General features: G+C 48.9%; 10 protein-coding genes across 10 annotated transcripts; 3 read left to right on the top strand and 7 right to left on the bottom strand.

Annotated features, from left to right (window-relative positions):
- Nucleotides 1–293: 293 nt before the first annotated feature.
- On the bottom strand, nucleotides 294–2,603 carry POX_b03366 (uncharacterized protein; the record flags this gene model as incomplete). Its single annotated transcript, XM_050112263.1, has 3 exons — nucleotides 294–1,835; nucleotides 1,904–2,405; nucleotides 2,599–2,603. The coding sequence occupies 3 exons, from the start codon at nucleotides 2,601–2,603 to the stop codon at nucleotides 294–296; spliced, it is 2,049 nt and encodes a 682-aa protein (XP_049972609.1).
- Nucleotides 2,604–3,838: 1,235 nt separating this feature from the next.
- POX_b03365 (Fumarylacetoacetate hydrolase domain-containing protein 2) lies at nucleotides 3,839–5,366 on the bottom strand (the record flags this gene model as incomplete). Its single annotated transcript, XM_050112262.1, has 5 exons — nucleotides 3,839–4,043; nucleotides 4,156–4,252; nucleotides 4,310–4,625; nucleotides 4,699–4,937; nucleotides 5,252–5,366. 5 exons carry the CDS (start codon nucleotides 5,364–5,366, stop codon nucleotides 3,839–3,841), a joined length of 972 nt encoding a protein of 323 aa, XP_049972608.1.
- An 86-nt stretch (nucleotides 5,367–5,452) lies between these two features.
- POX_b03364 (uncharacterized protein) lies at nucleotides 5,453–6,006 on the top strand (the record flags this gene model as incomplete). The annotated part of the gene is made up of 2 exons (XM_050112261.1): nucleotides 5,453–5,713; nucleotides 5,833–6,006. 2 exons carry the CDS (start codon nucleotides 5,453–5,455, stop codon nucleotides 6,004–6,006), a joined length of 435 nt encoding a protein of 144 aa, XP_049972607.1.
- Nucleotides 6,007–9,392: 3,386 nt separating this feature from the next.
- Nucleotides 9,393–10,010, top strand: POX_b03363 (uncharacterized protein; the record flags this gene model as incomplete). Its single annotated transcript, XM_050112260.1, has 1 exon — nucleotides 9,393–10,010. One exon carries the CDS (start codon nucleotides 9,393–9,395, stop codon nucleotides 10,008–10,010), a length of 618 nt encoding a protein of 205 aa, XP_049972606.1.
- Nucleotides 10,011–10,797: 787 nt separating this feature from the next.
- On the bottom strand, nucleotides 10,798–11,984 carry POX_b03362 (uncharacterized protein; the record flags this gene model as incomplete). Its single annotated transcript, XM_050112259.1, has 4 exons — nucleotides 10,798–11,196; nucleotides 11,269–11,447; nucleotides 11,526–11,859; nucleotides 11,946–11,984. The coding sequence occupies 4 exons, from the start codon at nucleotides 11,982–11,984 to the stop codon at nucleotides 10,798–10,800; spliced, it is 951 nt and encodes a 316-aa protein (XP_049972605.1).
- A 1,003-nt stretch (nucleotides 11,985–12,987) lies between these two features.
- Nucleotides 12,988–14,375, bottom strand: POX_b03361 (uncharacterized protein; the record flags this gene model as incomplete). Its single annotated transcript, XM_050112258.1, has 6 exons — nucleotides 12,988–13,289; nucleotides 13,347–13,417; nucleotides 13,487–13,860; nucleotides 13,935–14,002; nucleotides 14,070–14,106; nucleotides 14,172–14,375. The coding sequence occupies 6 exons, from the start codon at nucleotides 14,373–14,375 to the stop codon at nucleotides 12,988–12,990; spliced, it is 1,056 nt and encodes a 351-aa protein (XP_049972604.1).
- A 2,024-nt stretch (nucleotides 14,376–16,399) lies between these two features.
- POX_b03360 (uncharacterized protein) lies at nucleotides 16,400–17,807 on the bottom strand (the record flags this gene model as incomplete). Its single annotated transcript, XM_050112257.1, has 4 exons — nucleotides 16,400–17,091; nucleotides 17,152–17,349; nucleotides 17,415–17,471; nucleotides 17,534–17,807. 4 exons carry the CDS (start codon nucleotides 17,805–17,807, stop codon nucleotides 16,400–16,402), a joined length of 1,221 nt encoding a protein of 406 aa, XP_049972603.1.
- Nucleotides 17,808–19,349: 1,542 nt separating this feature from the next.
- POX_b03359 (Protein ABHD11) lies at nucleotides 19,350–20,652 on the top strand (the record flags this gene model as incomplete). The annotated part of the gene is made up of 6 exons (XM_050112256.1): nucleotides 19,350–19,534; nucleotides 19,621–19,660; nucleotides 19,742–19,866; nucleotides 19,979–20,174; nucleotides 20,255–20,555; nucleotides 20,624–20,652. The coding sequence occupies 6 exons, from the start codon at nucleotides 19,350–19,352 to the stop codon at nucleotides 20,650–20,652; spliced, it is 876 nt and encodes a 291-aa protein (XP_049972602.1).
- Nucleotides 20,653–20,868: 216 nt separating this feature from the next.
- On the bottom strand, nucleotides 20,869–22,839 carry POX_b03358 (uncharacterized protein; the record flags this gene model as incomplete). The annotated part of the gene is made up of 1 exon (XM_050112255.1): nucleotides 20,869–22,839. The coding sequence occupies one exon, from the start codon at nucleotides 22,837–22,839 to the stop codon at nucleotides 20,869–20,871; it is 1,971 nt and encodes a 656-aa protein (XP_049972601.1).
- A 50-nt stretch (nucleotides 22,840–22,889) lies between these two features.
- Nucleotides 22,890–23,855, bottom strand: POX_b03357 (uncharacterized protein; the record flags this gene model as incomplete). Its single annotated transcript, XM_050112254.1, has 1 exon — nucleotides 22,890–23,855. The coding sequence occupies one exon, from the start codon at nucleotides 23,853–23,855 to the stop codon at nucleotides 22,890–22,892; it is 966 nt and encodes a 321-aa protein (XP_049972600.1).
- Between the last annotated feature and the right edge of the window lie 498 nt (nucleotides 23,856–24,353).

The following is a 24,353-nucleotide window of genomic DNA, read 5'->3' as shown; positions in this document are numbered from 1 at the left end:
CACCGGTTTATTTGACCCAGTGGGAGCTCATTGGACAGAAATACTGACAGTGGAATGCTCATTTTGACTCCGCCTTTTCCTGAAATTATTCCATCAATGACCAATTATCTGATCTTCCGTCCTTTCACTTGTCAAATTTCCGACACACTTTAGATCCTAGTTTCATTCCAGATACTGCGCTGCAGATGAATGCTCTCAGCTATTTACACGCCCATGACATATCCTGCTCGTTTTAGGCTCACAAGAGCCCGCGGCGACGGCACGAGAATCCAAACCTCTGGTAGATACCAATCTCAATGACAAAGCTGAATCCACTGGGCAACAACAGTCTCCATATCGTGTGCGATGCCCCATTGGGAAGAGAGGCAGCGGAAAAGTTTTTGCATCGAATTCAACTCATACAAGAGATTTCGCCCATCCCCCTCAAAAGGTCCCAGTGGGGTATCTGGCCCCGTTTCCACAAAACGGCGAGTCTCAGATCCGGAAGTGGGCCTTACATTACTGTGGTCAAGATTGAGATCTGCGCGGGTCAACAGCGCATCCTGCCACACCACAGTCCGAGGCAGATTCAGGGTGACATGACCGGCCAGCGAGAAAGCTACGTAGACGGTCGCAGCGGCAAACAAAGAGCTGGGCATATGGATGACATGAGCTCTCCCACGGGGAAGTTGCTCAACAATGCCCTGAATGGCCACAGCGTGAAGAACTGCGCGGCGGGCGTCCTCGGTTTGACACCAGCTTGTCAAGTCAAAATTGGGACGAATTATCCGGTAGCCCCCGGAGACGTACTGAGGAAGTTCATATCGAGCACAGATATCGCGAGACAAAGCAGTGGAATCAATCACGCTGTCCAGACAGACTGTGTGCCATCTCAGGAGAATTTCGAGGCGCTCGGCTGCAGAGAAGTGAATGCACATTGAGATGGTTTCATGTACTCTGACCAAAGCACGGCGCACATCTGACCGGCACGGAATGCCAAATGCGACATCGTGCTCATCATAGTCAGATACAATTGACTGAAGTCCCTCAAGCACTACTCGAAGGGCAAATGGTGTGAACTGAAAGTTCAAAGACCTTGATTTGGCACCGGGGGAGAAGAGCGAACGAAAGACATCTCGAAAGCCTGAGCAGTCTGGACTCTGTGAGCGCATGTGTGCCAGCCACTCGTCAGCAGAGGTTGCATCAAAGGCATTCTCACTGCTTGGGAGTCTCAAAGGATTTGTGACATGGCGAACGGCAGACCCGTTCCCGGTCATTTGTGCCACTAGCCCATCAAGAAGGTAATGTGCTAGCAGCGCGCGCTGTTGTAGTTCGCAAGCTGCCCATGTATGCCATTCTTTTTCTTTCTTCTCGTGGGTGGCGTCTTCCGACGGTAAGCTTGTCAATGGGTAAGATTTGTCATCGTACATTCCACAATGGCGCGCCCAGAAGAAGCCAAGTGGTCGGAGTATCTGGCTAGTGGTTCGAATTGCACGGTTCTTGGACAGCGCTCCATATATCTGCCCAAGCAATGCAGTGATCACTAATTGGACGCCGTGACAAGAGTCATAGGGGCCAATGTGGGTAATCAGAGACTGCCACGAGGTCGCCACAGCCGTATGGGCCAATCGCCACAAGGTCTCTCCCTTGGCCACGGAGTCAGGGGGACCGAGGTAAAGAGATCCAATTGCGATGGCATTAAGGAGCAAGGCATGAGTGCAGTCCCGAAAAACAAACGTGGCCCGGTGCAGTATGGGAAAGGTTGGAATAAATCGAGCAAAAAACATATGCAGGCATTCGTCCAGAAAAACCGATGTTATCGATGTGGCCTTCACAGCTGCCGTGATACAAGAGGACTGGGTGATGACGGATTAGTTTCTTCGTGGAACCGCAAAAAGAATGTGACATTCAGAGAGCCACTCACAGAACTTGCAACCAGCTCGGTAACATCATGCACAGCTCGGTGCCCACTGCCATTGGGAATATCACCCACGGACGAGCCGCGGTCGTCGAAGGAGACGGGTGACCTGAAGAGCGGACCAGGGGTATCATGAGCGACAAGCGGGAATGGCAACGTCCCTGACAACATCTGCCATTGATCTGACACATCAGTTGCCATGATAGATTGAAAAAGTTCCTCTGAATCCGGCCATATGAGGTCGAAATCCACATCCGATGGAGTGTTGCGCAAATTCAGTTCCTTTGCGGCTTGCTGCTCGGATATCGAACCGCTTTCCGTTAAATTTTCAGATGGACTACAGGTAATACATGCTGCATTCGTTTTCCAGGTTTTTGAAAGGTCTAAAAAGGTTGAAGGAGTCGGTAGCGAGGGTGTAGACGGGTCTTGTGTCGCATCCGCGTCTCGTTTGTGTAGTTTCTCATGTCGGGTGAGAGCATCCTGTCTTGCAAAAGGACGCCGACATTGTCTACAGACAAATGGCTTAGAGCCAGTATCTGAGAGATACCTCTGATTAGTCTCAACAAACAAAAGTAACAAAAAAGCTACTGTGGTCTTTGCGAGGGATGGGGAAGACAAAAACCAGCGACGTGCCGCGTCTAGTAGTTTTGGGAACCAAGGGAAAGCATCATAGCGCTGTGATAGCATCGCGTTGAACTTACGGCATCTCTCGTGTCTCTGGTTTTTTGCATATTAGCCAAGTTACAATGCAACGAACAGAGTCTTTTGAATACTCTCAAGAATGACGGATCCTTTTCCAGGCGTAAGGTTTCGGAGCTTGAGCAAGTAAACTTACCCGTAAATGCTCGGCTTTCGAGAATCGCTTATGACAAACTCGACAGGCTTGCTTCTTGATTCCGGAGACAGAATCAGACGACACAGCTGAGCCAGCCATACTTAGGACCCAGTTCTCTTGTCTATTTCAGCTTCAGAAGGCGGGTGCATGTGAGGAGAGAAAGTGTGGAGAGGCTGCTGTGGGGTGAAAGACCACCGGTATGGCCGGGGCATTTGGGCCATAGATGCAGTATTCCTGCAGTCCCCGCAGCGATTTTATAAGCCTTCAAAGATTCAAAGGGTCATACTTACTCATCGAGATACAGAGGATTACGGTACCGCAGAGCCAAAGAGCACAGAGTCGCTTTCTCAATTGGGCTTTGCTATGAGCGGCATGTTCCTCGGGTGTCATATTTGTTTCCTACCAACCAAGTTTGGTTGAGAGAATCCTGATGTCTGACATTATCAAAAACCCGAATTGGGCTAAACAACGTTTTGAAACTCTTTGAATCGCTATTTCTTTTTGATTCAAAAGAAAAAATCGAATACTTCGGCCCTTTTGCTGTCTCTACTTGACGCCTGAAGTAGACTCACAGCCAACCTCGTTGCACGGCCTGCCGGGGTACCCACGCCACCCTGAGCCGGCACAATTATACTCCGCATGCGGGTAAAACCTTATCCTCTCATGTGTTCCTCTCTTGGGCATGCCATGCCGTTGAACACTGCTATTTTAGCAACTCTTTGCTCAGTAGATGTCGTGTATTTTTGGAATACTTCTGGCTTTATTTCTGTTAGCTAGGCGGGCGGAAGCAAATTGCTGAATGAATGCTAGACTCTGAGCTGATATAGGTTCCAGTCTTTGGGCGTTTCTACCTACTTTAAAAGCCATAGGCTGTTTATGTTGTAGAAATAAGTCTGTAAGGCCTGGGGTAGACTTTCATTGCAAAAGTGGGCTTTGCCTATAGATTTCTTGATCTACCACTCTCGCCCACTTGATCATCTCAGTGGTTTAGATAGATGTCTTAAAAGCCAGGGCTTCAATCACTACATTTGTAAAACTGAAAAAGAACCACGATCCTTGCATGCATTCCCCGAAGTTTGCAAATTTTGTCCTAGTGGATACCTCAGCTATTGATGCTCGATCCTGTTGATGAGGGTGCCAACGTGCGGGAGAAGTTCCACTGCGAATTCGTCCCCGGCTTTGATGAATTCTTTGGGATTCTTCGCGGCGCCGACGCCAGGCGGGGTTCCAGTGAGGATGATGGTACCCGCAGGTAAAGTGGTTCCTTGTGAAAGAAAGCTGACGAGTTGGGGAACATTGAAGATCAAGTCACTGAATGGGGATGTGAGGGTCACAATTGGTCAGTAGAGGGTTCAGGGCCAATGAGAACGAAACACCCAAGGCGAATCTCGGTCTAAAGCAGAAAAAGGGCTGTCTAACTCACGTCAAGGGGCAGTCTTGCATCACTCGGCCACTCTTGAGGCCACGAATATGGAACTTGGTCACATCGGGCATCAGGGCTGCAGAAACCAGTGCCGGGCCTGAGACGTGGAAGTCAATTTAGTGCAAAGCAAGAGATAGCAAAAAGTGATTGTTACCTATGGGACAGGAGCCATCGAACCCTTTGGAAAAGCACCACTGGCTTTGGTTCATTTGACAAGTGCGGCTTGATACATCGTTTGCGGCTGTGTATCCGAGGACATAGTCAAGCGCCTCCGACTCGGTCACATCCTTGGCATCTTGGCCAATGACGATGACCATCTCAGACTCATAGTCGCCAGTGCCATCCTCTTGGGTGATCTTCGGTAGCACAGTCGGTGCTGGAAATGGGTCTGCTAGTGAAGTTGACGGTTTGATGAACAGCGTCGGCACTTCTGGAATAGCAAGCGACATTTCCTTTGCATGGGAGACATACTACACATGCTTGTAAGCTTCGAGCGTCACCATAGAAAACTCCTGTTCAACGCGCAAGATGCACAAGACTCACGTTCAAGCCGACACATCGAATAGATCCAACCTCTCTCTGTGACAAAGGCGATAGAATTCGCTCAATGGTCTCGATTGCACCCGTGGCCCGACCAGGATCGAGCACCGACGAGCCGGAGAATGGACGAACGGAGACCTCTTTGCCTTGATAAACAGCCAACCCCACATCGACTTGAGCATCAACAGGCTCGCCGATCAATATTTGAGACGGATTGGACTTGGGCACAAATCGCACGAGGCCTACCATGAATTGTTAGCTGCACAAGTCGTGATGACCTCCCAACTCCATAGTCACTTCGGGAGATAGGAGTACTTGCGTGAGAAGGTTGAAGCGATTCTGGACATGTTGAGTTGCTATCTTTGAAACGGACGAAACAGACTATATTGACCAAGGTTCACGTTGACGAGTACATTGTACGGTGAATCCGATCAGTATTTCTACATGCATCCACCGTGTTGGGGTCTTCCGTTGTCGGCCTCGGCACTTTCAGCCGTGCGCCGCGGCGTGGGAAAAGCCGAGATTCGGTGGGGCCGAACTCTCCCACAAAACTCACCCAAAGAGGGAAAAAGTGGACAAGTCGCAAGGTGGGAAGATGGGAAAAGCAGGTGGCGGAAGTGTGGGGAATATTCGTCTGCGGCTTCGTCCCGGATGTGGGAGTAGCTTGACATTGCGAGCTTGAATAAAGCCCCGCCATGCGGCCACAAGAGTTGCAGCGAACTTTGTCAACAAAGTTTTCTTTACAGTAACTCGCAACATGTCGTCTCCCAAGGGTCCCTTTCGTCTGGTCACCGTCAACACCGCGCCGGAACGGGCCAAGCGCCTCATTGGCCGTGTGGCGGAGAACCTGAAGGATCAATACACCATCATCCACGTCGACAATTGCGAAAGTCAGTATTTCATATCCGTCAAAAGAATCTCCAAGTTTGGAATCTTCATGATCTCAATCAATCTGACATATTTCACAGGTATCGCCGAGGTTGAGACAAAGGTCAAGCACCACCAGCCGGACGTACTCGTAAGTCCCGGACTCTCCGCCCCCACGTGCCTCGGATTATCCGAGCCATCGAGTGGTTGCTCGCTCACAGCCTGGTTGCTTTCCTCTCGGCAATGACTTGGAGCTGAGTACTCAAACAGTTCAGCGCATCTATGTGGACCGACGAGGAGGCCAAGCAGATTCACCAGATTGCCCGATCGATTGTGCCCAATATCAAGCTGCACGCGATTCCCACCGGTCTGCAAGTCGAGCGAGGTCCGGATGCGATTGTCGAATATTTGTGCGAAAAGGTCCCACCTCTCCTCGAAAGCTAGACGATGGTCTTCTCTTGTATATGGCAATACAGGTAGAACTGAATGCAAATATCGCTGAATTCAACACTCACCGCTTCCACGATCCAGCCAGACCAGTAACGCGAACTGCGAATCCCCTAAAACTCCTTTCACCATATTTGTATATCCAAAATCCGCCGTGCCGCTACTCACTGGTTGAGCCATTAGATCAAGGGGTCTAATCCCAACTGTCCGTTAAGGCGGTTCATCTTGCAACGTGTGTTTATAGACCGTTGATCCCGCCCGTCAAGCTTCAGGACCACATAGCCACTCCTGGCATAAGGCTCTTTGGTCCATGCTAATTAACTGAAGCAGAGTGACAATAGACGCTTTCATGAACGAAGGGGTTAAATCAACCCAGGGAAATATTTTTTACGGGAGCATCATGATTTAGAAATTAATATCAGAGGACTATCAAGTTATGTGAGTGAATCCACGGGGCGTGTCGTGCACGTGGATGTGTTTGATTGGGAAGACTTTTTCCGAGTAAATTCTACCTACTGCTAAGCTGTTGGATGCATGATCTAAGTGAAGGTGAAACTGTCGCCTCGGGAAATGATCAGCTCCCACAGCACAGAATGACTTACTCATCTCGCCGCCCTAAGCAGCTCCCCGAGCCGCCTGATCGCCTACTCTAATGCTTATACTAACCGGCGCCTTTGGTCTCAATTTGCCTCCCCGTTCGATAAGGGCCTCTGATGTTAGCCGCGTAGTTTCTGGTGCTCCTGGTATCAAAGACTGAGATATAACGTACTTATGTTACTGTAGGTGGTGATTTGTTCCATTTTTCCAGTCAGCTAATACGCCCCTCTCTTAGCCTTTCCAATAGCTTGAGAACCTAATTGTCATGGGATGTTCTTTGGCAAGGTAGAGACTTGTCATTCAGGCAAGAAGAAGGCACCCAAACGGTATGATCCAGACAGAGACTAATTCTTGGGGGGTTCCGTATCCCACCTTCGAGGTGGCTGTATGACATGGCCTTGGATTCCCCACGTCTGTTCCTCCTGGTGGCCTTGGGGAGATAGCCGTCGTCTACAAGCGTAGTAAGACATCAATCAAAAGTGTTTGCCATATACACCATCTTGCAATGCTGCACCGCGTTTCCGCCGGAATCCAACCGACGATGTTGTGTCAGGGCGGAAGTGTCTCATCAGCAAACGAGAGGCCGCAGGTCCGAACGAAGGATATCGAAGGTGTGGCTAATGGCCTCAGCCACGCCTCTCTGGGGCGGTTGGCCGGTGCGCGTAAGGCTAACGGGAGGCTCCGGGGGGGAGGTGGGGGCTTGGCGTCTCAGGCCAGACAATGGAAATGCCATGACCGATAGCACCCAAGGCCTATTATAGTCACGGGACCATCCTGTGAAGATCTGCCTATTGAGCAGAAATCTACAATCATATACCTGGATCCATTGAACCATGCAATATCTGATATTGAAATGCAATTCAATACAGTTGATATTTATATGGGTGGCCATAAGCCCAATAGGAATGACGTCTCAAGCAAAGATGTACACAACGATCAACGACAACTACCCGGATGTATCTATGTCAAACCTGATCTTCATCTATTCGGTCTTGATTCCGTCGTCGTCCCATGGCCTCAGAAATTGGCGCTAGGAATTGCTGGACAGAAGCATCGAAGTGCACCATGGATACAACTAGGGAGAGAATCAACCGGCGAGCATGGCGTATAAATGTTTCGCGGACTGATATCCTGATAGGTGAGAACAAACTAGGTGAACTTGAACGGGGGAAGGTTTTGTGGCGCATAAGTGTATTTATTAGAGATATCCACCTACAATTTGTGGTTAAACTAGCCCTCATATTCGGACACGTTCTTGAAAGGCCCAGCATTGTAGTGCGGAAAGGCACGACCACAATATAGCCCTCCGCCGATCGGACCTAGCTCTAACAGTTTTATAGACTACATTTCGCTAATGATCTGAGCAGTCTATTTTGCGATATCTAGTCTTTGTTCATCACTGAGAAACGTTGTCCCACTTGCCGAGGCAGCACTTTCTCAGACCACCTTGTCCCCTACCACTACCTACCCGTGAGATACCGGCAATATTGCTCCGAACATGACAGCTTCTAGTCAGGAATTTATCTGAGTAATTTTTAGGATTTTCATTCTTTTTACTGTACAGACCGTCTCCGGTTTTTTTATAAGTCTAAGAGTCAATCAATCTCAATACTGTACAGAATCTAATTTCTTACTAATATTTGAAGATTTCTTTGTAGTTCGGGCATTGCTTCAAGCAATCATTATTATCCCAAGCGCTTTCCATAGACTAATTACGGAATATCCCTAAAACAGATATAGTCATTCTCAAGATTCGCTTGACCAATATATTTTTTGATTATATTGCTTTACCTACGGGCAATCCTTCAACGCTGGTTAAATCTTAGACTGGACCCATTTTTTTTGAGGTTGCTGCGTTTTAAACGTTGCTCTATTAGCTAGGCCAGATCACGTCGGACCGCAAACTTTATAATTGCGAACCCAATGATTGAGCGCGCTAAGGCTTCTTAGTGGGCCCAAGCAACATAGTTAAGAAGTGTACCGGTCAAGCCGACTTTGAGAATGACTATAAACCCCCGGACACACACACTTCCTTTCCAGCGCTCCGCCTCGTGGACGTCAATTCGTGTATGGATGCGGGGGTTATCCCTTGGTGCGTTTGGTAATAAAATGCGGTGATCTAGGCCTAACCCGCAAGCCCTTGGGAAAGAGCGCGTGGGTGCCTGGGGGGTATTCTGTTTTCGAAACCTATGGACTTTGGAATGTACCTGCTCGTATCTGTGAAGTTTTTTTTTTTTTTTTTCAGCTGGGCCTGCTTCCCGCTAGTCCCGTCCGCTGACTTCCGAAGGCCAGCCTATACCCGATTGAGCGTTTTGGCGTGAAGTGACCGTGCCATAAGCAATAGTCTCAAGCCACAAACCCTTCAGACACGCTCGTTAGTTGTCATGTCTTCAGCTGACCCTTCCCAAATGTCTCGGATGTACTCGTGACAGACTCCAAACGAGGCCCACCAACTGAAGAATGAAGATGGGATCTCGGTGGGCTTTTGAGCACAGTGCTTGGATAGACAATATTCATGGCTTAGCTGAAGTCAAGACGCTTCTGCCCGACAACTTGCGCAAATGGAGGGTCATCGTTGTACATACTGCTTCAGACTTTAGGAAAAGATATAAATAGAGAGAAGAACCGTCCATGATGAAGAATCATCTCTGGGTCTTCTCTCCTATTGCAAATTCTCAAGTCTCGCCATTCATCACTCGTCCATTCCATCTGATCTTTTTCCGCGAAGAGTCTACCCTCATTCCTTCATTAAGGCACCCTTCCCAACCTTTCTCCCGAGTATCAACATGGGCGAGAAACACGTCGATAACTGGGGTGATCTCAAGTTCTCAGAGACGGGCAATCCCTTCGAAGATGCGAGGCGCAATACCTTGATCCAATTGAACCGAAACATGGTGTTGGTGGGAGGCTGGGAGGTCGAACGCGCCGAGTACGACACGCGGGCCGGCAGGCTCAGCGACACGGCGCCGATGATCGTGGCGACGGAGACGGTGCGCAACAACTCCGACTCGCCGCAGACTTCGGATGTCAACCTGTCGCAGAGTGTCTCCGAGACCCATTCTTTCAGCTTCACGGCGGGCTTCTCCATCGAGGTGGGCACCACCATCAGCGCAGGCATTCCGCTGGTCGTCGATGGGCAGGTCCAGACCAAACTCACTGCCAAAATGGACTTCACCTGGGGCCATTCCAAGACCGTCACTACCACCGTCGGCAATCGCGTCGCCGTGCAGGCCGCGCCTAATTCCACCGTCCGAGTCACCGGCTCGATGAAACGCTCCAAGGTGGACGTCCCCTGCACTCTCTACCTGCGTTCCACCCTGGACCGAACGGTGACTACCCACAGCAAAGTCGTCTACCATGGCCTGACCTACTGGGATTTTGAGGTTGATTATGAGAGAGTTTGAGTTGCGGGCGATCATCTTCCCATGGCCGCTGAATTGGGGACAATCAGTTCCTCGATGACAAAAACCTGCATGAGGTGTTGAAGTCGTGGAGTTAGAACCTCTAAACTATTTATGAACCGCTCGATATGATTTGGCGCCGTACAATAAAGACAACTTCCTTCTTATGAACACCTGCTGAACTAAAATACATGTAAGAACAGAATAGAAGCAAGTTGATCTAATCGATCAAAATAAAAAAGGGTTCCTCATAGCTACGGCACTCATTTTACGTGGATTCGCCGCTAGAGATTCCTTTATAATATCTACCGCAGGTCCATGCACCCCAGATATAATTGTAATCATTAGAGAATATTTTTGAACCATTGGAGAAAATCGACGACTATGACGCCGCGCTAGTTAAAGTGCCCTTCTTATAGCATATCGTAGATCTCTTCCACCGTGAACTCGGTAGCTCTTTTAAGCCGGGCGCACAATTCTTCTAAGATAACATCATGACCACATTGTAGGGCTTACTCTTCCCAGTCTTTTGCGCAGCTCGGGTTACATTTTGAATGTTTAGGGTACATAACGATGCCAATGCCATTATGAGTGTGGAAAGTCATCTACATACATGCTGTCCGCACTCGAAGGATAGTGTCCTTTCTTCGATCACTGACACAGCTGGTGGTCTTCAACGTGGAGAAACTTTTCTGATAGGAGAAAGAGAAAGAAAGACATATCGACAAAATGCGCTTTTATCTTCTGCCAGATTTCATTAGCTATTGATTGACTCGTGAAGCCCCTTCCCTCAAGGCTGAGCTTTGGCTCTTTCGATAGCAGCCAGGGTCGCCGTATCGAGGTCTTCTACCGGAAGACCCAGAAGCTCGTTGATAGTTCCCTTGTGATCAATGTTCCCACAACCATCGGGATAAAATACACGCGTGTAAAGCACCTTCACGAATCCGTCGAAGTCGCCTTTGTTCATCTGCTGTTTTCCTTCCTCATAGCGCTTTTCGCATGGCACCTTGGAGATTTCCCAGTCGTCCTTGGTCGTCTGAGTGACTCGACAAGCAGACTCAAGCATTTCCTGTTGATTTATAGTAAAGGACTTGCAGTACACGACTTTGTTCTTCAATGTCTCCAAGCAGGCTGCAGAGCCCTCGGCTTTGACGGGGAGGCTCAGAATAGCCGCCACGGCGCGACCGACCTACGTTGTTTGGCAATTTTGTCAGGCCTGCGCTATTCAATACCGAGCTTCAAATTGTTGATCACGACGTACCTGGGGCCAGGTCGAAATGGTAATACGTGTGTCTCCTTCGTCAAAAAAGATGGCGGTATGATTGATGAGATCGATACCAAACGCATCAGGAATAGCCATGCTCCATTCATACCAAAAGCTGGTGCACAAACTGATGTAATTGCTTTTTCCCAGCTTCTCGATCGCTTTGCGCACGCTCACTGTAATAAACGTTCACCAGACAGCGGTCAGTGCCGGGCTCATGATGACTGTGTCTTGAAGAATTTCAGTCAACTCACCCTTTTTCTGCAGTGGGGGCACATCTTTGACTAAGTCTTCATGCTGTGTGTCGACTGCCCAGTCGTTCAATATCCATGAGACACCCGCCTCGCCGGCAGCCTCAATAAGAGCTACCTCGGTTTCGAGAGGCGCCTGGCCTGGCAAGGTGACGACTAGAGCGTCTTGGCCTCTGAGAGCTGCGACAATGGTCTCGGGCTTGGTATAGTCGATGACTTTGCAAATGACGCCGGCAGGAAGATTGGCATTACTACCAGCTCGAGTGAGAGCAGTCAAGGTATGTTTCCCAGTTTCAAGAATTGCTTGCGCCATGAAACGACCACTGTTTCCACTCGCCTGAGTTTTCCGGAATTGATAAGTATCAGAATAGTTTCGTTCCCACGAGTGATACTGGTGTGTGGAGTTTGGATCTTGAAACTTACTCCGACAATAGCGACATTGGTGATGCGATTTCCAACCATATTTGAACAGAATCTCTTTTGAAAAGATGGTCTGAGATCTCAATATTGGATTCGAATTGTAGACCTAAGAACAAGGGCCGAATATTTACCTTTTTAAGTATTCTACCATGACAGAGACTGAACATACAGTTTCGGTCTCGCCTTTTTTGTTCGGACTTAGAATCGGGATTATAATCTATTTGGAGTGGTGCTCTTTCTGTAGATGTCTTAGGCCCTGCGGTCATGGCTTAGTTCAAAGTGGAGATATCCGGACCTAAGAGTTATTTCCGATCTCGGGTTTCTGGCCAAGTAGACCGCATCTACCTATGGTCCCAATCTTGTGGGGGTCAGGGAGGCTGAGAAGTAGAGAATATGGCGACATTGATGGAAAAATAAACATCGAGGATGTCAATAGATACTCTTCGTAAAAGGCGAATGGCTGGGTGTCACCCTTCTGTTGAGGCTGCAGGCCCCAGGCACGGCTGCGGGAGATTCCACCCACTGCTGTCATTCTGGCTCGAATTTGATGTAAGCAACCCCGCGTTTCACGATCAAGCAAGAAGAAACTCTACGCCAAAGTTTCTCACATAACCAGTGTACTGATAGTATTACTCGGATTGGGCATTCGCCGTGACTCCGGGTATTATGAGCCAACCACGTCGTCAATGCTAAATTCCTTTTCACTTAAAGCAGTGTAGCAGAGATAATCATCCATCTTAATGGGAGAGAAAAGCTGTGACGCCTTGTAGCCGACTCAATTGAAGTCATACAACATTATAATATACACTAAAGTAGGTATCGCAGCTGATGATCCTCAGTTAGAATCGGAGCGGCTTCCAATTACATGTTAACCCGTTGATGGCAATGCGTCGCCGGTATTATCACAAGACCTAACATATTATCAATTACAAAAGATTGCTTAAGATATTTCAAAAGAAAAATATACACAAAGAAAGTGCCATCCGGGGGGTATCTATCACAGACCATTTCGGTCCAGTTGGTGCTCGTTGTCATCATAAACAACTCATTGCACAGACTCGCCAACAAGTTTGCTGTAGCGATGAATTTCAATGCCCTCTTCTGCAACGCAGGAGTCAACAGGTCCTTTGACTAGGCTCCGACCTCCAGTCGAACTTGAAGTGGCGGTGTTACCGCTACTGAGATACGCCTTCGACGAGCCACGTGAACCTCGTCGAGAAGATCGTAGTACTGACCAGAAGCCCTGACCTTTTGTTGAAAACAGAGGTCGTAGATTTGGTAGACACGCAGCGATGATTCCGACACCAGCTTCGGTGCACGTCCACATAACCACGGGCATCTGATTATCTGTAACGACTTGTGTAAGAAAGTGGTCCTGCTTGACAGAGGGGCTTACAGACTTACAAGTGATATCATCGCCCTGTTTTGTCAAATTCAGCATCGCGACCAGACGAACGATATCAAAGATGAGTGCCCTGATTGCCATCACTTCTCGTCAGCAGGGTTCAAAAGTTTTTTGCCAGAGTCAGGGGAGGAAATCATACAGTCCACCAACCATGAACACGCAAGACAGGAGCAGCCTTTGGGACTTGGCCACTGGCAGAGACCACACCAGTCCCTGTGGCATGAGCAGTAGGAGGACGTCGGAGACGATATTGGGGATTTGAGCTCCATAGTAAAACTTGTCCGGATCAATACAAGCTCCCGCGAGGGATCGGTCCCAGAATCTGGCGACTGGAATACAGTTCAGAGTGGCAGCTACACAAATGCTGACCGTCCACAGAATTACAAACACACCCATGCAGTAAACAGCAAGTGTCATGTATCTCGTCGAGAACAGGCGTCGATAGAGAGCCAAAATCGACAATTTGATCAGCATCACATTCACCGTGTAGATGAATGGATTTGCCCAGCCAATCTACCATCGTGCATCAAAGTAAGCCCATTTGCTTGAGTGATGGGAACCTTCCCACGTGGAACCTTGGGACTGACCTTGAAGAATATCTCCAGGTTATGTTCTGGGACCGTTTGAATGTGCGAGCCAAGACCATTTGAAAGTACTGTCTCCACCGGTCAGTGCTGTCATCAACATCAAAAACCCTTCTATGGACACTCGAAGAGACTCACATATGGCGGAGCCGGTCGAGCATCCGTATTTGAAAATCTACCCCGGACCAGGTACATTTAGAATTCAAGTCATCGAAAATTGTTCAAAAATGATGGTCTTACCAAGGCAAGTATGATCAGATAATCGTCCAAGAATAATTTGCTCCCTGTAATCCTTCGGGCCCAGAGACGTAGCCCGACGGCCAAGGTTGGTAAAGTGAAGGCAAAGACCAGCGCCACGATCAAGCGATGACGGATTTCTTGATTCGGATGTTCAAAATCGCCCTCCATCCAAGTAGAGCCAGTAGGTTGCGCAGACGAGGACATGACAGGCGAGCCACTGGCGGGGAACCGTTGCAAACGTGAGCAGAATTGATTTGGAATTGGTAAGGGGTATTTGGAATTCCTTCTGTTGAGTATAAATAAGTTCCTAGTGAAGAACCTTATACAAGAGACCGAAGAATCAGATTGACATAGTTTCCTGGATCTGTCATTTCAGGGCTTTTGTGAAAAGACGAACAGACCACTCAAGGAGGGAGAGCGCCCAATGAAATCGGCCAGTCTGCGGTTCAAGGTCAAAAAGCAAACTTTGCGGGGGAGAAAGGCAGACCCGGCGAAGAAAATCTGGGTCCTCATTAGAGAGAACTCCCTTGGTGCATTGACTTTGGGCTACTTATCTGAGTTTTTGTTGTGGTTCATCATCGGAGCCTTCAAGAGTTGTAGTGGAACCTCCGCTTGCACCTGGAAGATACGTCACATTCGGTAGTGGCTTGTATGTACATATATCCGCAGCCGGGTTTGCTAGAGGAGTCATCAAATCTTTCTGCATATTCTTGAGATTAATTTGCATGCTGACGGTGCGTCTGATTTGAGTACTTTCCTTTTACTGAAGAGAAACTGGATGGGTGCTTGACAGACATGAATATCGACGGTCACTGCGTTTCGAGTCGTGCAAAGGTGAAGCGCACAGATATCGATTAGAAAACACGCAAGGTACAGTCCAATTTTGAAGTACTTAATGCTGGAATATCTCTTGTCCCACCCAATAATATCCGCAAGGGGATTCAGCTTTTGGTTGCTGGAAAGTAGAAGATTGGAACTCCGAGGCGCCGATCGCTTAATCTTCCAGAAGTACCATCGGGCTGGTCCGAGTCGTAACCAACTAGATACTGTGGCTTTGGTGCATATATCCACACTAATGAATCTACTGCCATTTGCCGGGTAAATAGAAAGTGATACCTAGCATCGGAATGATTACCAGGAATTGGTATCTTGGGCAATTGTGGATGCGGATGTGGACGCAGATCACGAACACACTGTAAGCACTCAAACTAACCAAGTGGGTCCGAAAAGAGTCACAGTCCGCGGAACTGGCAATTTTTACCGTGCACGGCGCCACAAAAGGAGACTAGGAAGATGTATCAGAATATGATCTCTCTCATATGGCGAATGCCAAGGGCAGGGTTGAGTTGCCGTCGTTCATGATCTATTGCACAGACCGCGCCCAAGTGGTCTCTCGTCACCGAAAGGTAAAAGGATACTCAGTCCGGTAGATTCTAGAGACAATCCTTTACGTCCCCCTCAAGACAGGGGACTTCAAATGGTTCGCTACTTCTCACTTGCCGAGAAAGTCTCCACTTGCGAAGGCAGCAAGCCTGTATAGACACCCTAATTCCATTGCTTATTTTCATTGAAATGACGCAAAATATGCACTAGGGCTGGATGTTTTGTACCGGGCAGCACTCGAGGCAAACCTGCATTGAGCGAATCCACCATTCATCTACGTGAGAAGGCCGCGAACCAAGTGTGTGTGTGTGTGTGTGTATGTTTGTGTGTATGATTTACATTGTTTGCCATTGCGCGACACTGGTCTCCCACATAAAGCCTGCATCCTTCTGACTCAGTGTAATGTTTTTGACAAGCGACAAGTTTGGGAGAGAAAGCCACGTTAAAGAGGCGAAGCCAAAGAGGCAGTGTGGGACATGGGAAGAAGTAGAGGAGATGTACATAGAATCGATGCAGAATTACATTTAGGAGCCCATGTTGGAATTAGGAATGCTAGTGGGCTCCCCACGTCAAGTACTCACCTTAAAGCTGGTGTCAGGCGGGGAAATAATATACAAGGTGGTGAATTTGCCCCAAAAGTGGCCTACATTTTGGCAGTTTCTCACTAATCGGGCAGTCTTCACATCGTTTCCACTATGAGTGAAGTATGGATGGTAGTTGGGTTGTTCACAGGCCTCGTACTAGTACTCATTGGTTTTTCTTCCAACCCTCAATATAATCCGATTGCTCTCAAACAGCGGTCGCAGTTTCTGTCATCACGAGAAGACGGAGATGAAGCAGGCCCTTCACCTCTTCGAGAGAACTGCATGACATGGACCATTTTTCCCGAACATTGCCCGCAGATCTTGAAGAATGGCGTCCGGGACTTCCCACGCCGCAAAATGACCCCCCCTCTCATGCTCCGTCTGTTGTACCACAGGGCCCAAGCCCGCTGCCCATGTTGACGGTACAATTGAGATTTCCCGCGGGAAGTGACTGATACCAAGCTTGACCTGGGGAATGTAAGCTTTGATCTGCTCATACTTGATTCCCGTGGCAGGCTCGACGTGCGTTGCTTCGTAGTAAATCCGCGTACTCGCTTCGGGGCCTGATTTGGAAAACCAGTAAATTGAGACCCAAGTCAAAATCTCGTCATCTGTCCATGGATAAGAATCGGTCCAGTCGTGCAGTTTCTCTAAAATCCATGCGAGCAGTGCGACCGGACTGTCTGCAAGTGCTGTCCCAATGGTCTGAGGCTTGGTGCTTTGAAGGATGTTGTATCCATATCCCTCTTGGCGGAACCATTGCGATCGCCCAAGTCCTGCCTGCTCTCGTGGAGTATACGGGGTCAGAGCATGCTGCAGGGCTAGGAATGGGCTACTGGACCACCGAGGGGGATCCGACACGGCCACGTTGACGTGCGAAGCCTTACAGCTCTCGGGATACAAAAGTCCCATCGTTCGGGTAATCGCATAGCCCCAATCCCCGCCTTGAGTAACTGTAGCACAAGAGCATTAGAAATGATTGGTGAGTGGCCGTTGTAAACCTCAAGTCTCACCATATTGCTTGTAGCCCAGCTTGAGCATCAGCTTGTGGCATGTTTCGGCGTATTGTCTCAGACCAAACCCGCGGCGGGTTACACCGGACGAGAATCCAAAATTTGGAAGTGACAGGGCAACGACGTTGAATGACGGATGATCACCGCCACCTTGAAGTCCTGGCAACAATTTCGAGACTTCAAAGAATGATCCCGGCCCTAGGGTCGGTCATATTAGTATCTGCACGACTTCAGGGGTAAGCGAGTAGCAGGAGCATCCATACATCCATGGCTGAAAAGAAGTGGAATGGCGCCCTCTGTGGGACTGATCTGGTGGACGACTGCAAGTATTTGGTTAAGCACAATTCTCTTTTGAATGACCCTCGGGTCTGCGAACACTGACAGTGAATGTCCAAAACCCCAAACCCGTCAACTTCGATGTCTGTGTGGTATTGCGGCAACTGGTTCAGTTTCGCTTCAGCTTTTCGCCAGTCAAAGCCGTCGTGCCAAAATTTGGCAAGCCGTTTCACCTCGCTCGCCGGGGCACCAAAATCCCAGGAATCTTGGTCCGCCGACTCGAATTGAGACGGAAATTTAGCGAGCTGAAGACGCTGTTTGAGATCGTGAAGATCCTCATCGGACACAGCGATCTGGTAAGGCTTTGCCGGACTCGACATTTTGCTGGCTCTCGATCAAAGCAGGAGGGGAACAGACAATAAGGCGGCGATTTCCAAAGGATTCACAAAAGATGCAGGGATAGAGGTTTTTTTGATCCAAGGCTAGAATTCTCATTCAAGCCGTGCGCTCTAAGCAGAAGCTACTTACAAGCCGTAGTAGGCGACCCAGAGGCCTTCCCAGATATTATGTAGTCCCCAGAGGGGGTGAATTTGTCATCATCTTATGCTTAGGACCTCCAGATTTGGCTAGACAGCATTCACATTGTCGATCAGAGCCTGATATGTAGCAAATAGCGTCATTTCCTCCACGTTTTCTGTTGTGACGACAAGAGCGTTTCTGGGACTTTGATGTGTATTCAGCAGCATTACGGGACCAGGTGACCGTTGACTAGTGAAGGCAGTAACACCGGGATTTGAACCCCGCCATAATCAGCAGCAGATCTTACCTTGTCATCCGTTCTTTTGCTTTCATTTGTTGTTGGGTTCTTTTTCAGTGGAGCTTCATCTCGTACTGTAAATTAGCACCCGTTTTTTGTGGGCAGGGTTTATGTACTGCATAGCATGTACTAGCTGAGCGCACAAGATCCCCTCGGTTACTACCAGTACCTAGGTACTTAGAAGTTTAATTACGGGATTCCTACACTCCGCTCAACTAGGTCATCACCTTCTCCATGTCTCTTTATCGAACGACTACGTTCAACTTGGAGTCATTATCTGATAGGCCTTAGAGCTCTTGTAGGGCTTATGTACTGCACATCATATACTAATCGAGTGCACAAAGTCCTTTCAATTACTTCTTCAGTAGGTCTCATCACCTGCATACCGTGTTTCTACACTCCGCTTTAACTACCTACCTCATTCATTTCCCGTATCATATTAAAATGCTCAACTTGGAGTCATTTTCATATCGAGATCATAAGCACTACCGAGTTGCACCCAGAATTATAGCTTGTTCTTTATATTGATCCGCGTTCATTCGCGTTCGAATCGAGTTGAAATCGCGTATCTTGCGGGCGCTACTAGTTTATCTTTCGGGGTGTATACATTAGCCGGTTCGATAAAATAGCTTATCTATTACGTATGGTAGCCTACCAGCTACCTGCGACCTATGTATTGAAGTGACCTACTATCCTCGTCACCTTAGTAGTGAGCATTTGATTTTGTGTGTTACTACAGCATAGCTTATGCTCATAGTTACAGATTATCTTCAATTCGTTGGAGGTGAAGTACGCACTGGAAGGAGACTACTCCCGTTGTCGTGTAATGTAGACACGAAAACGCCTTGCCATTGCTGGTGACTCGACGGCCCGTGGAACGTCAGCTGAGTCAGCCTGTTCAGGCCCGGACCGACAAGTTACCTCAGTGGCGGGTGGTCATGATTCGGGTAGAGGAAGCCTCAGGATTACCAAATTTCATTGGCGACCGCAACGACCACCTATCTGACAGGGGTTGGTCTTGAAAACCAGACCGGTAGGCTCGTGAGTCAATCGAGGAATCTCTGTGTTCAATCAATCGCGGGTGGGCAGGTGTAGACTCTACATTATGCTCTTTCCTCGGCTACCCATGCGGGCCTCCATTAGCTTGCGCGCATTTTCAACGGCGCGAGTCTCTCGCACAGAACTGGCCTTCCAAGTCTTTGGTCCTGAAAACGAAGCCATTCAACGGGATCCGATCGTGTTTCTTCACGGGCTGTTCGGCTCAAAGCAGAACAACCGCAGCATTAGCAAGTAAGTGAATGAAATAAAAAAAAAAGATTGGACAAATGGACGATGGATTGTGAGACTCATGTGTGGCTTCCTCCTGTCTGGTACAGAGCTCTTGCTCGCGACCTGAAATGTCGCATCTATAACTTGGTAAGTCCTGTTGTCCCCTCCTGAGCCATCATTGATAGCAAACTCAGCCAGGGCACAAGAGACTAATGAACCGCGTCTTAGGACTTGCGTAACCACGGAGACTCCTTCCATGCACCTGGCCATAATTATGCCGTCATGGCCGAAGATGTGCAGGAATTTATGGAGCAACATCAAATTGGCAAGTCCGTCTTGATTGGTCACTCTATGTAAGTTCTGGCCAGGGATGGGATAGTTGCCTTCCACTAGTTGCGCAGGATTACCCCTTGACTCCATGGACCTACCACAATCTCAACAAAAGCACTGACTCGTCCGCAACAGGGGTGCCAAAGTCGCCATGACGGTGGCACTTTGCTCACCCGAGCGTGTCTCCGGGTTGATTCCTGTCGACAATGCCCCCGTCAACGCCGCTCTGAAGAGCGACTTTCCCAAGTATGTCCGTGGCATGCAACAGGTCGAACAGGCAAAGGTGTCCAAGCAGTCTGAAGCAGACAAAATTTTGAAAGAATTTGAAGAGGTAATGCATAATGACTGGGCGATGTGCTAACATGTTGACTTGGCCTCGGGTGTGCATGACCGCTAATCCGGGAAATCCAGTCTCTTCCAATCCGTCAATTTCTTTTGACCAATCTTGTCCGATCGGAAGACAATATCCTCAAATTCCGCGTACCTCTGTCTGTCATCGGGGACTCTCTCAATGATATGGCTGATTTCCCTTTCTCGGAATCGGAGGGGAAACAGTATCATGGGCCCACGTTGTTCGTCCGAGGTACGAGGTCTCGGTACGTCTCGGATAACACCATGCCCGCCATCAAGACCTTCTTCCCCAACGCGCAGATCGCAGACGTAGAGGCCGGACACTGGCTCATCTCAGAGAACCCGGAAGGATTCCGGCAAGGTACGTGCAGACAACTCACTATGAAAATGGAACCAGAACACAGGACTGACAACTTGCGATCCACGAAGCGGTGCTTAAATTCTTCGGATCACTCTGAATAGCTCTCCGCCGAGGTACGAGCTAGAGCTGCATATGTGGACATCGCAGGGATAAGACGGTAGAAATACCTTGTGCGATAACAGAATTATTGCAGAATAAACATGTAACAATGCGGTGACGCTGTGGGTATAAGGCGCCCAAGAAGGAAAGAAATAAAAAAAACTCCCAGAAACAAACATCGAACCGTGCTGATCAAGTAAATCGCGGCGGATGATCAATGCATCGGCCCCTTTTGCCTTTTACGCTGCTCCTTTCGCTCTCTCTTCTCCAGTTTCTTTCTTGCTTTCTTCGACAGAGAGGATTCATTCTCATTGCTGGATTTCGCAACGTTGGGTGTGCGAGTGGATGTAGATGTCCATGATCCACCTCCGTCGTCCGAGAATGTGCCCTGACGTGGACGTTTCCTTGATGGTCCAGACTCGGAATTTCCGGCCACACTATCGTTCGTACGCGTGGTCGGTACTAGCTGGGAGTTGGGAGCTTTGGGAGAGCGAGATCCATCCACGAGCGGGCTACGATGATCCTGTCTGATCCCTGTCCGATCCTCTTCCGAAATGCGGAACGCTATTGGCAAGTCCATGATAAAGGGTCTCGGTGCCGGAAGACTAGGCGCATCTGTGGAAGGAGAGCCGGGTATGAATGGGCTTCTCGGACTATCATCCACGGCAGCAACTGAATTGTTCCCAAAGACTTCAGGCATCGAGCTTGATGAATGTGAAGAAGCAGGCCGCTCCCGCAACCACTTGAGGGAACTTTGGTTGGGCTCCCGCGCGGCATTGCCAAGTATTCTGTAATCATCACCAATGCTGCCTGAGACGACCGAGGGATCCTGTGGGGGGCCCTTGGCACTGTGTTCTCTTGCGGACAACGGATCGCTCCAGCTGGCAGACAATGCTGCTCCGAGTTTCTCGAAGCGAGACAGAGCCTCACTCTTGAAAAGGCTCAAATCACCAGCGGAAGCCATGCCATCCATGCGCCCAATAATTAACTTCACCTCATTGTCGAGTCTAATTTGTAAAGAGTGGACGTCAGACAAAAGCGCCTGAATTTTCTGAGACAACTCGGTGATCTGATCAGAGTCCTGGCCATTTTCAAATTCAAGCCTGACTTGATCCCACGAGCTGGCAATTCGTGAACATTCGGCTGTCAGCTTAGCGCTTTCAACGGAGACAGCCTCCCCTTGCTGTTTGATCCTGGATTCGAGATCTTGATAATTTGCCGTTAATTTGTCGAGTGCGTCATATATGCTGCTGCTACCATCGATACCGACATGGGGGATTTCCTTTCCCGTCGACGACTGGGTCAAGGTCTCCTTCATGATATTCTCACCCCCAACTCGATGCTCTAAGTTTCGAACCTGTGTGGTGACCACCGCGATGGCTGCGGAAGCCTCGTTGACTTTTTCCATTTGCCCTTGCGCCTCGAGAAGCGAGTCTGCCAGTTCAGAAAAAGCATCCGAGTGAGTCTGAAATTTATTCTTGATGTCCCAAGTATCCTCAAGTTGCTCTTTGAGACCATCGCCAAGCTCTTTGACATTCTTTTGTAGGTGTTCAAGTTTGGTCTCTATACCTGCGTGGATTCGATCCAGCTTAGAGTCCAAACAATCGTAGTGCTGCTTTTCACTGCTTTTGAGCGTTGCAATCTCCTGAGTACAATGAGCTTTGAGCTGATTAAGCTGCTCTAGAGCTTGCGGCATGGATGGATACATTTCCGTCATGGCAGAAGCCATGTTCTTGACCAGATGTTCCGAGTTGATGTTAGAGTATCGGAGCTCCAAAGAGCGCACAGCAGCAACTAGTGCCTCATATACTGCAAGGCACTTTTGGACCCGAGGCGTGTCCGCTAGCAGCTTATTCACGGTATTCAATAGCAATCTGTGGTTGTGTTCCAGCTTCTCGACAGCTGTCTTGAGGAAACCAGGAGTCTCACTGTTTTGAGGATTGTTGCTCTGGCTATTGTTGTCTGTGCCTTCGCCCTGACGGATACCGCTCTCGATTAGATGAATTTTCGCATCATGGCTCTGTCGGAAGGTCACAAAACGCGAGTCCAGCTCCCGGACCTTCGTTTCAATCTCTCGTGTAGCATCCGTTGTCGCATGTTTGAGCTCTTCGCGATCGTTCTCCATTTTTTCGAGTCTTGATTTGAAATCCGGAATTTGTTGTAAGATCAACTCGGCAGACTTCATGGTTTTGTCGAAGTTCTGTCGCGAAGGGGAGTAAAGATCGATCGAATTTCTTAAAGCCGCAATGTCACGTTGAAGTATTGAGAGACGATCTCCCATTGCCTCCGCTCGCTTTTGTGCCTCAATCGCTTTTCCATGGGCCACTTTGACGTCATTTTGGAGTAGCTCCAGATCCAGAGACTTGCCGGCCAAGCGTATGAGGACTCTGCAGCCCCGTCCTCCATACACTCTCTCCATTCTTCGAGCTTTCGAAGTCTTTTGTTGATACCTTGGTTACTCATCACCTGACTATTGACAGATTTCTCAATCCTTGAAATCGAGGATTGCAAGCCATGAGGCGACTCGACCCGTTGTTGCAAAAGTCGCTCTTTTATGTCCTGTAACTCCGCCTTGATCTCCTGATTCTCGGCCTCCAGCTTTGCGACTTTTTCGTCTTCGTCACGAGGAATGAAAGGGACGAGAGCCGAGCTTGGATCAAAACCAGAGTTCTCGGCGAACATCCCACCTAAAGACTTTTCCAAGGAACAAGCCACCTGGCGCCGTGATATCTCTGCCTGATCTATCTCGAATTGGACTTTGCGCAACTTGGCCTGAGAAGCGGCTTCCTCGGCCTGTGCATTCTCAATCGTGATTGCGAAAGCATCCCTGGATTTTGCTTTCTCCAGACGCTGCTTGATAGAGGCATTTTCTTCTAGCAGTATCACTTTTTCCTTTTCTTGCAAGGCTTTGGTAGCGGCGAGCTCAGAGAGCTCCAGGAAAATCGAAACCAGAGGACTAGATTTCACGGAGATGTCATTCCGATTGCCGACATTCGGGACTCCGCCATGAACTGTCGAAAGTCCTTGGGACGGCACTTGGTCAACATTCCGTCTAAAGTCGAGGACACGGGAGGAGCTCGGCCTTTCCGCCGGAGTTGCAACTTGTAACAAAGATTCATGAGAGGTGATAATGGACGGTCTGTTGGTTGCACGGCTCAATCGAGGGTCCGCGGACTTTGAATGAGTCGAGGCATTACCCATTATGCAAGACAACGAATTAATTAAGCATGTGAGGTCGCCAGCTTCATTTTCCTCTGTTTTATAGCCGCATCAAAGAAAGGATATCGGGGGGCCTGAGAAATGAATACCCTCACAACTAATATTCTGAAAGGTGACACTCGAAGATCTGAGAATGGATCACAAACACCTTGGAATAAGGCGCTAATATCCGGTGCGCAACAGAGGCGCGTCTCGTCGGATGCGACACGCCGTGGGCTCTCTTGGAAACACACTCGACCAGCAGATCCGAATACTATCCAGGCTCAAAATTAGCGCCAAAGCCACAAGGATCAAGCGACGCTGGGATTGACGAGAAGATACTGGTTAGAATATTTCTGTTTGTCTTGACTGACAACGCAAATGAATCGGCAAAATTATTTCTTTGAGACACGTACTGCCGGGCGGTGAAAGGATACGGGTCCTGCTCGGCCGCTGCTTGGTTTCTCGGAGAAGCTCTGTCGCGTTTTTGAATCTAGTCTT

Source organism: Penicillium oxalicum, chromosome II (genome assembly GCF_001723175.1).
Source record: "Penicillium oxalicum strain HP7-1 chromosome II, whole genome shotgun sequence".
NCBI classification, from domain to species: domain Eukaryota; kingdom Fungi; phylum Ascomycota; class Eurotiomycetes; order Eurotiales; family Aspergillaceae; genus Penicillium; species Penicillium oxalicum.
Note: the sequence above shows the minus strand (reverse complement) of the source record. Positions and strands in the feature narration are given on the sequence as shown.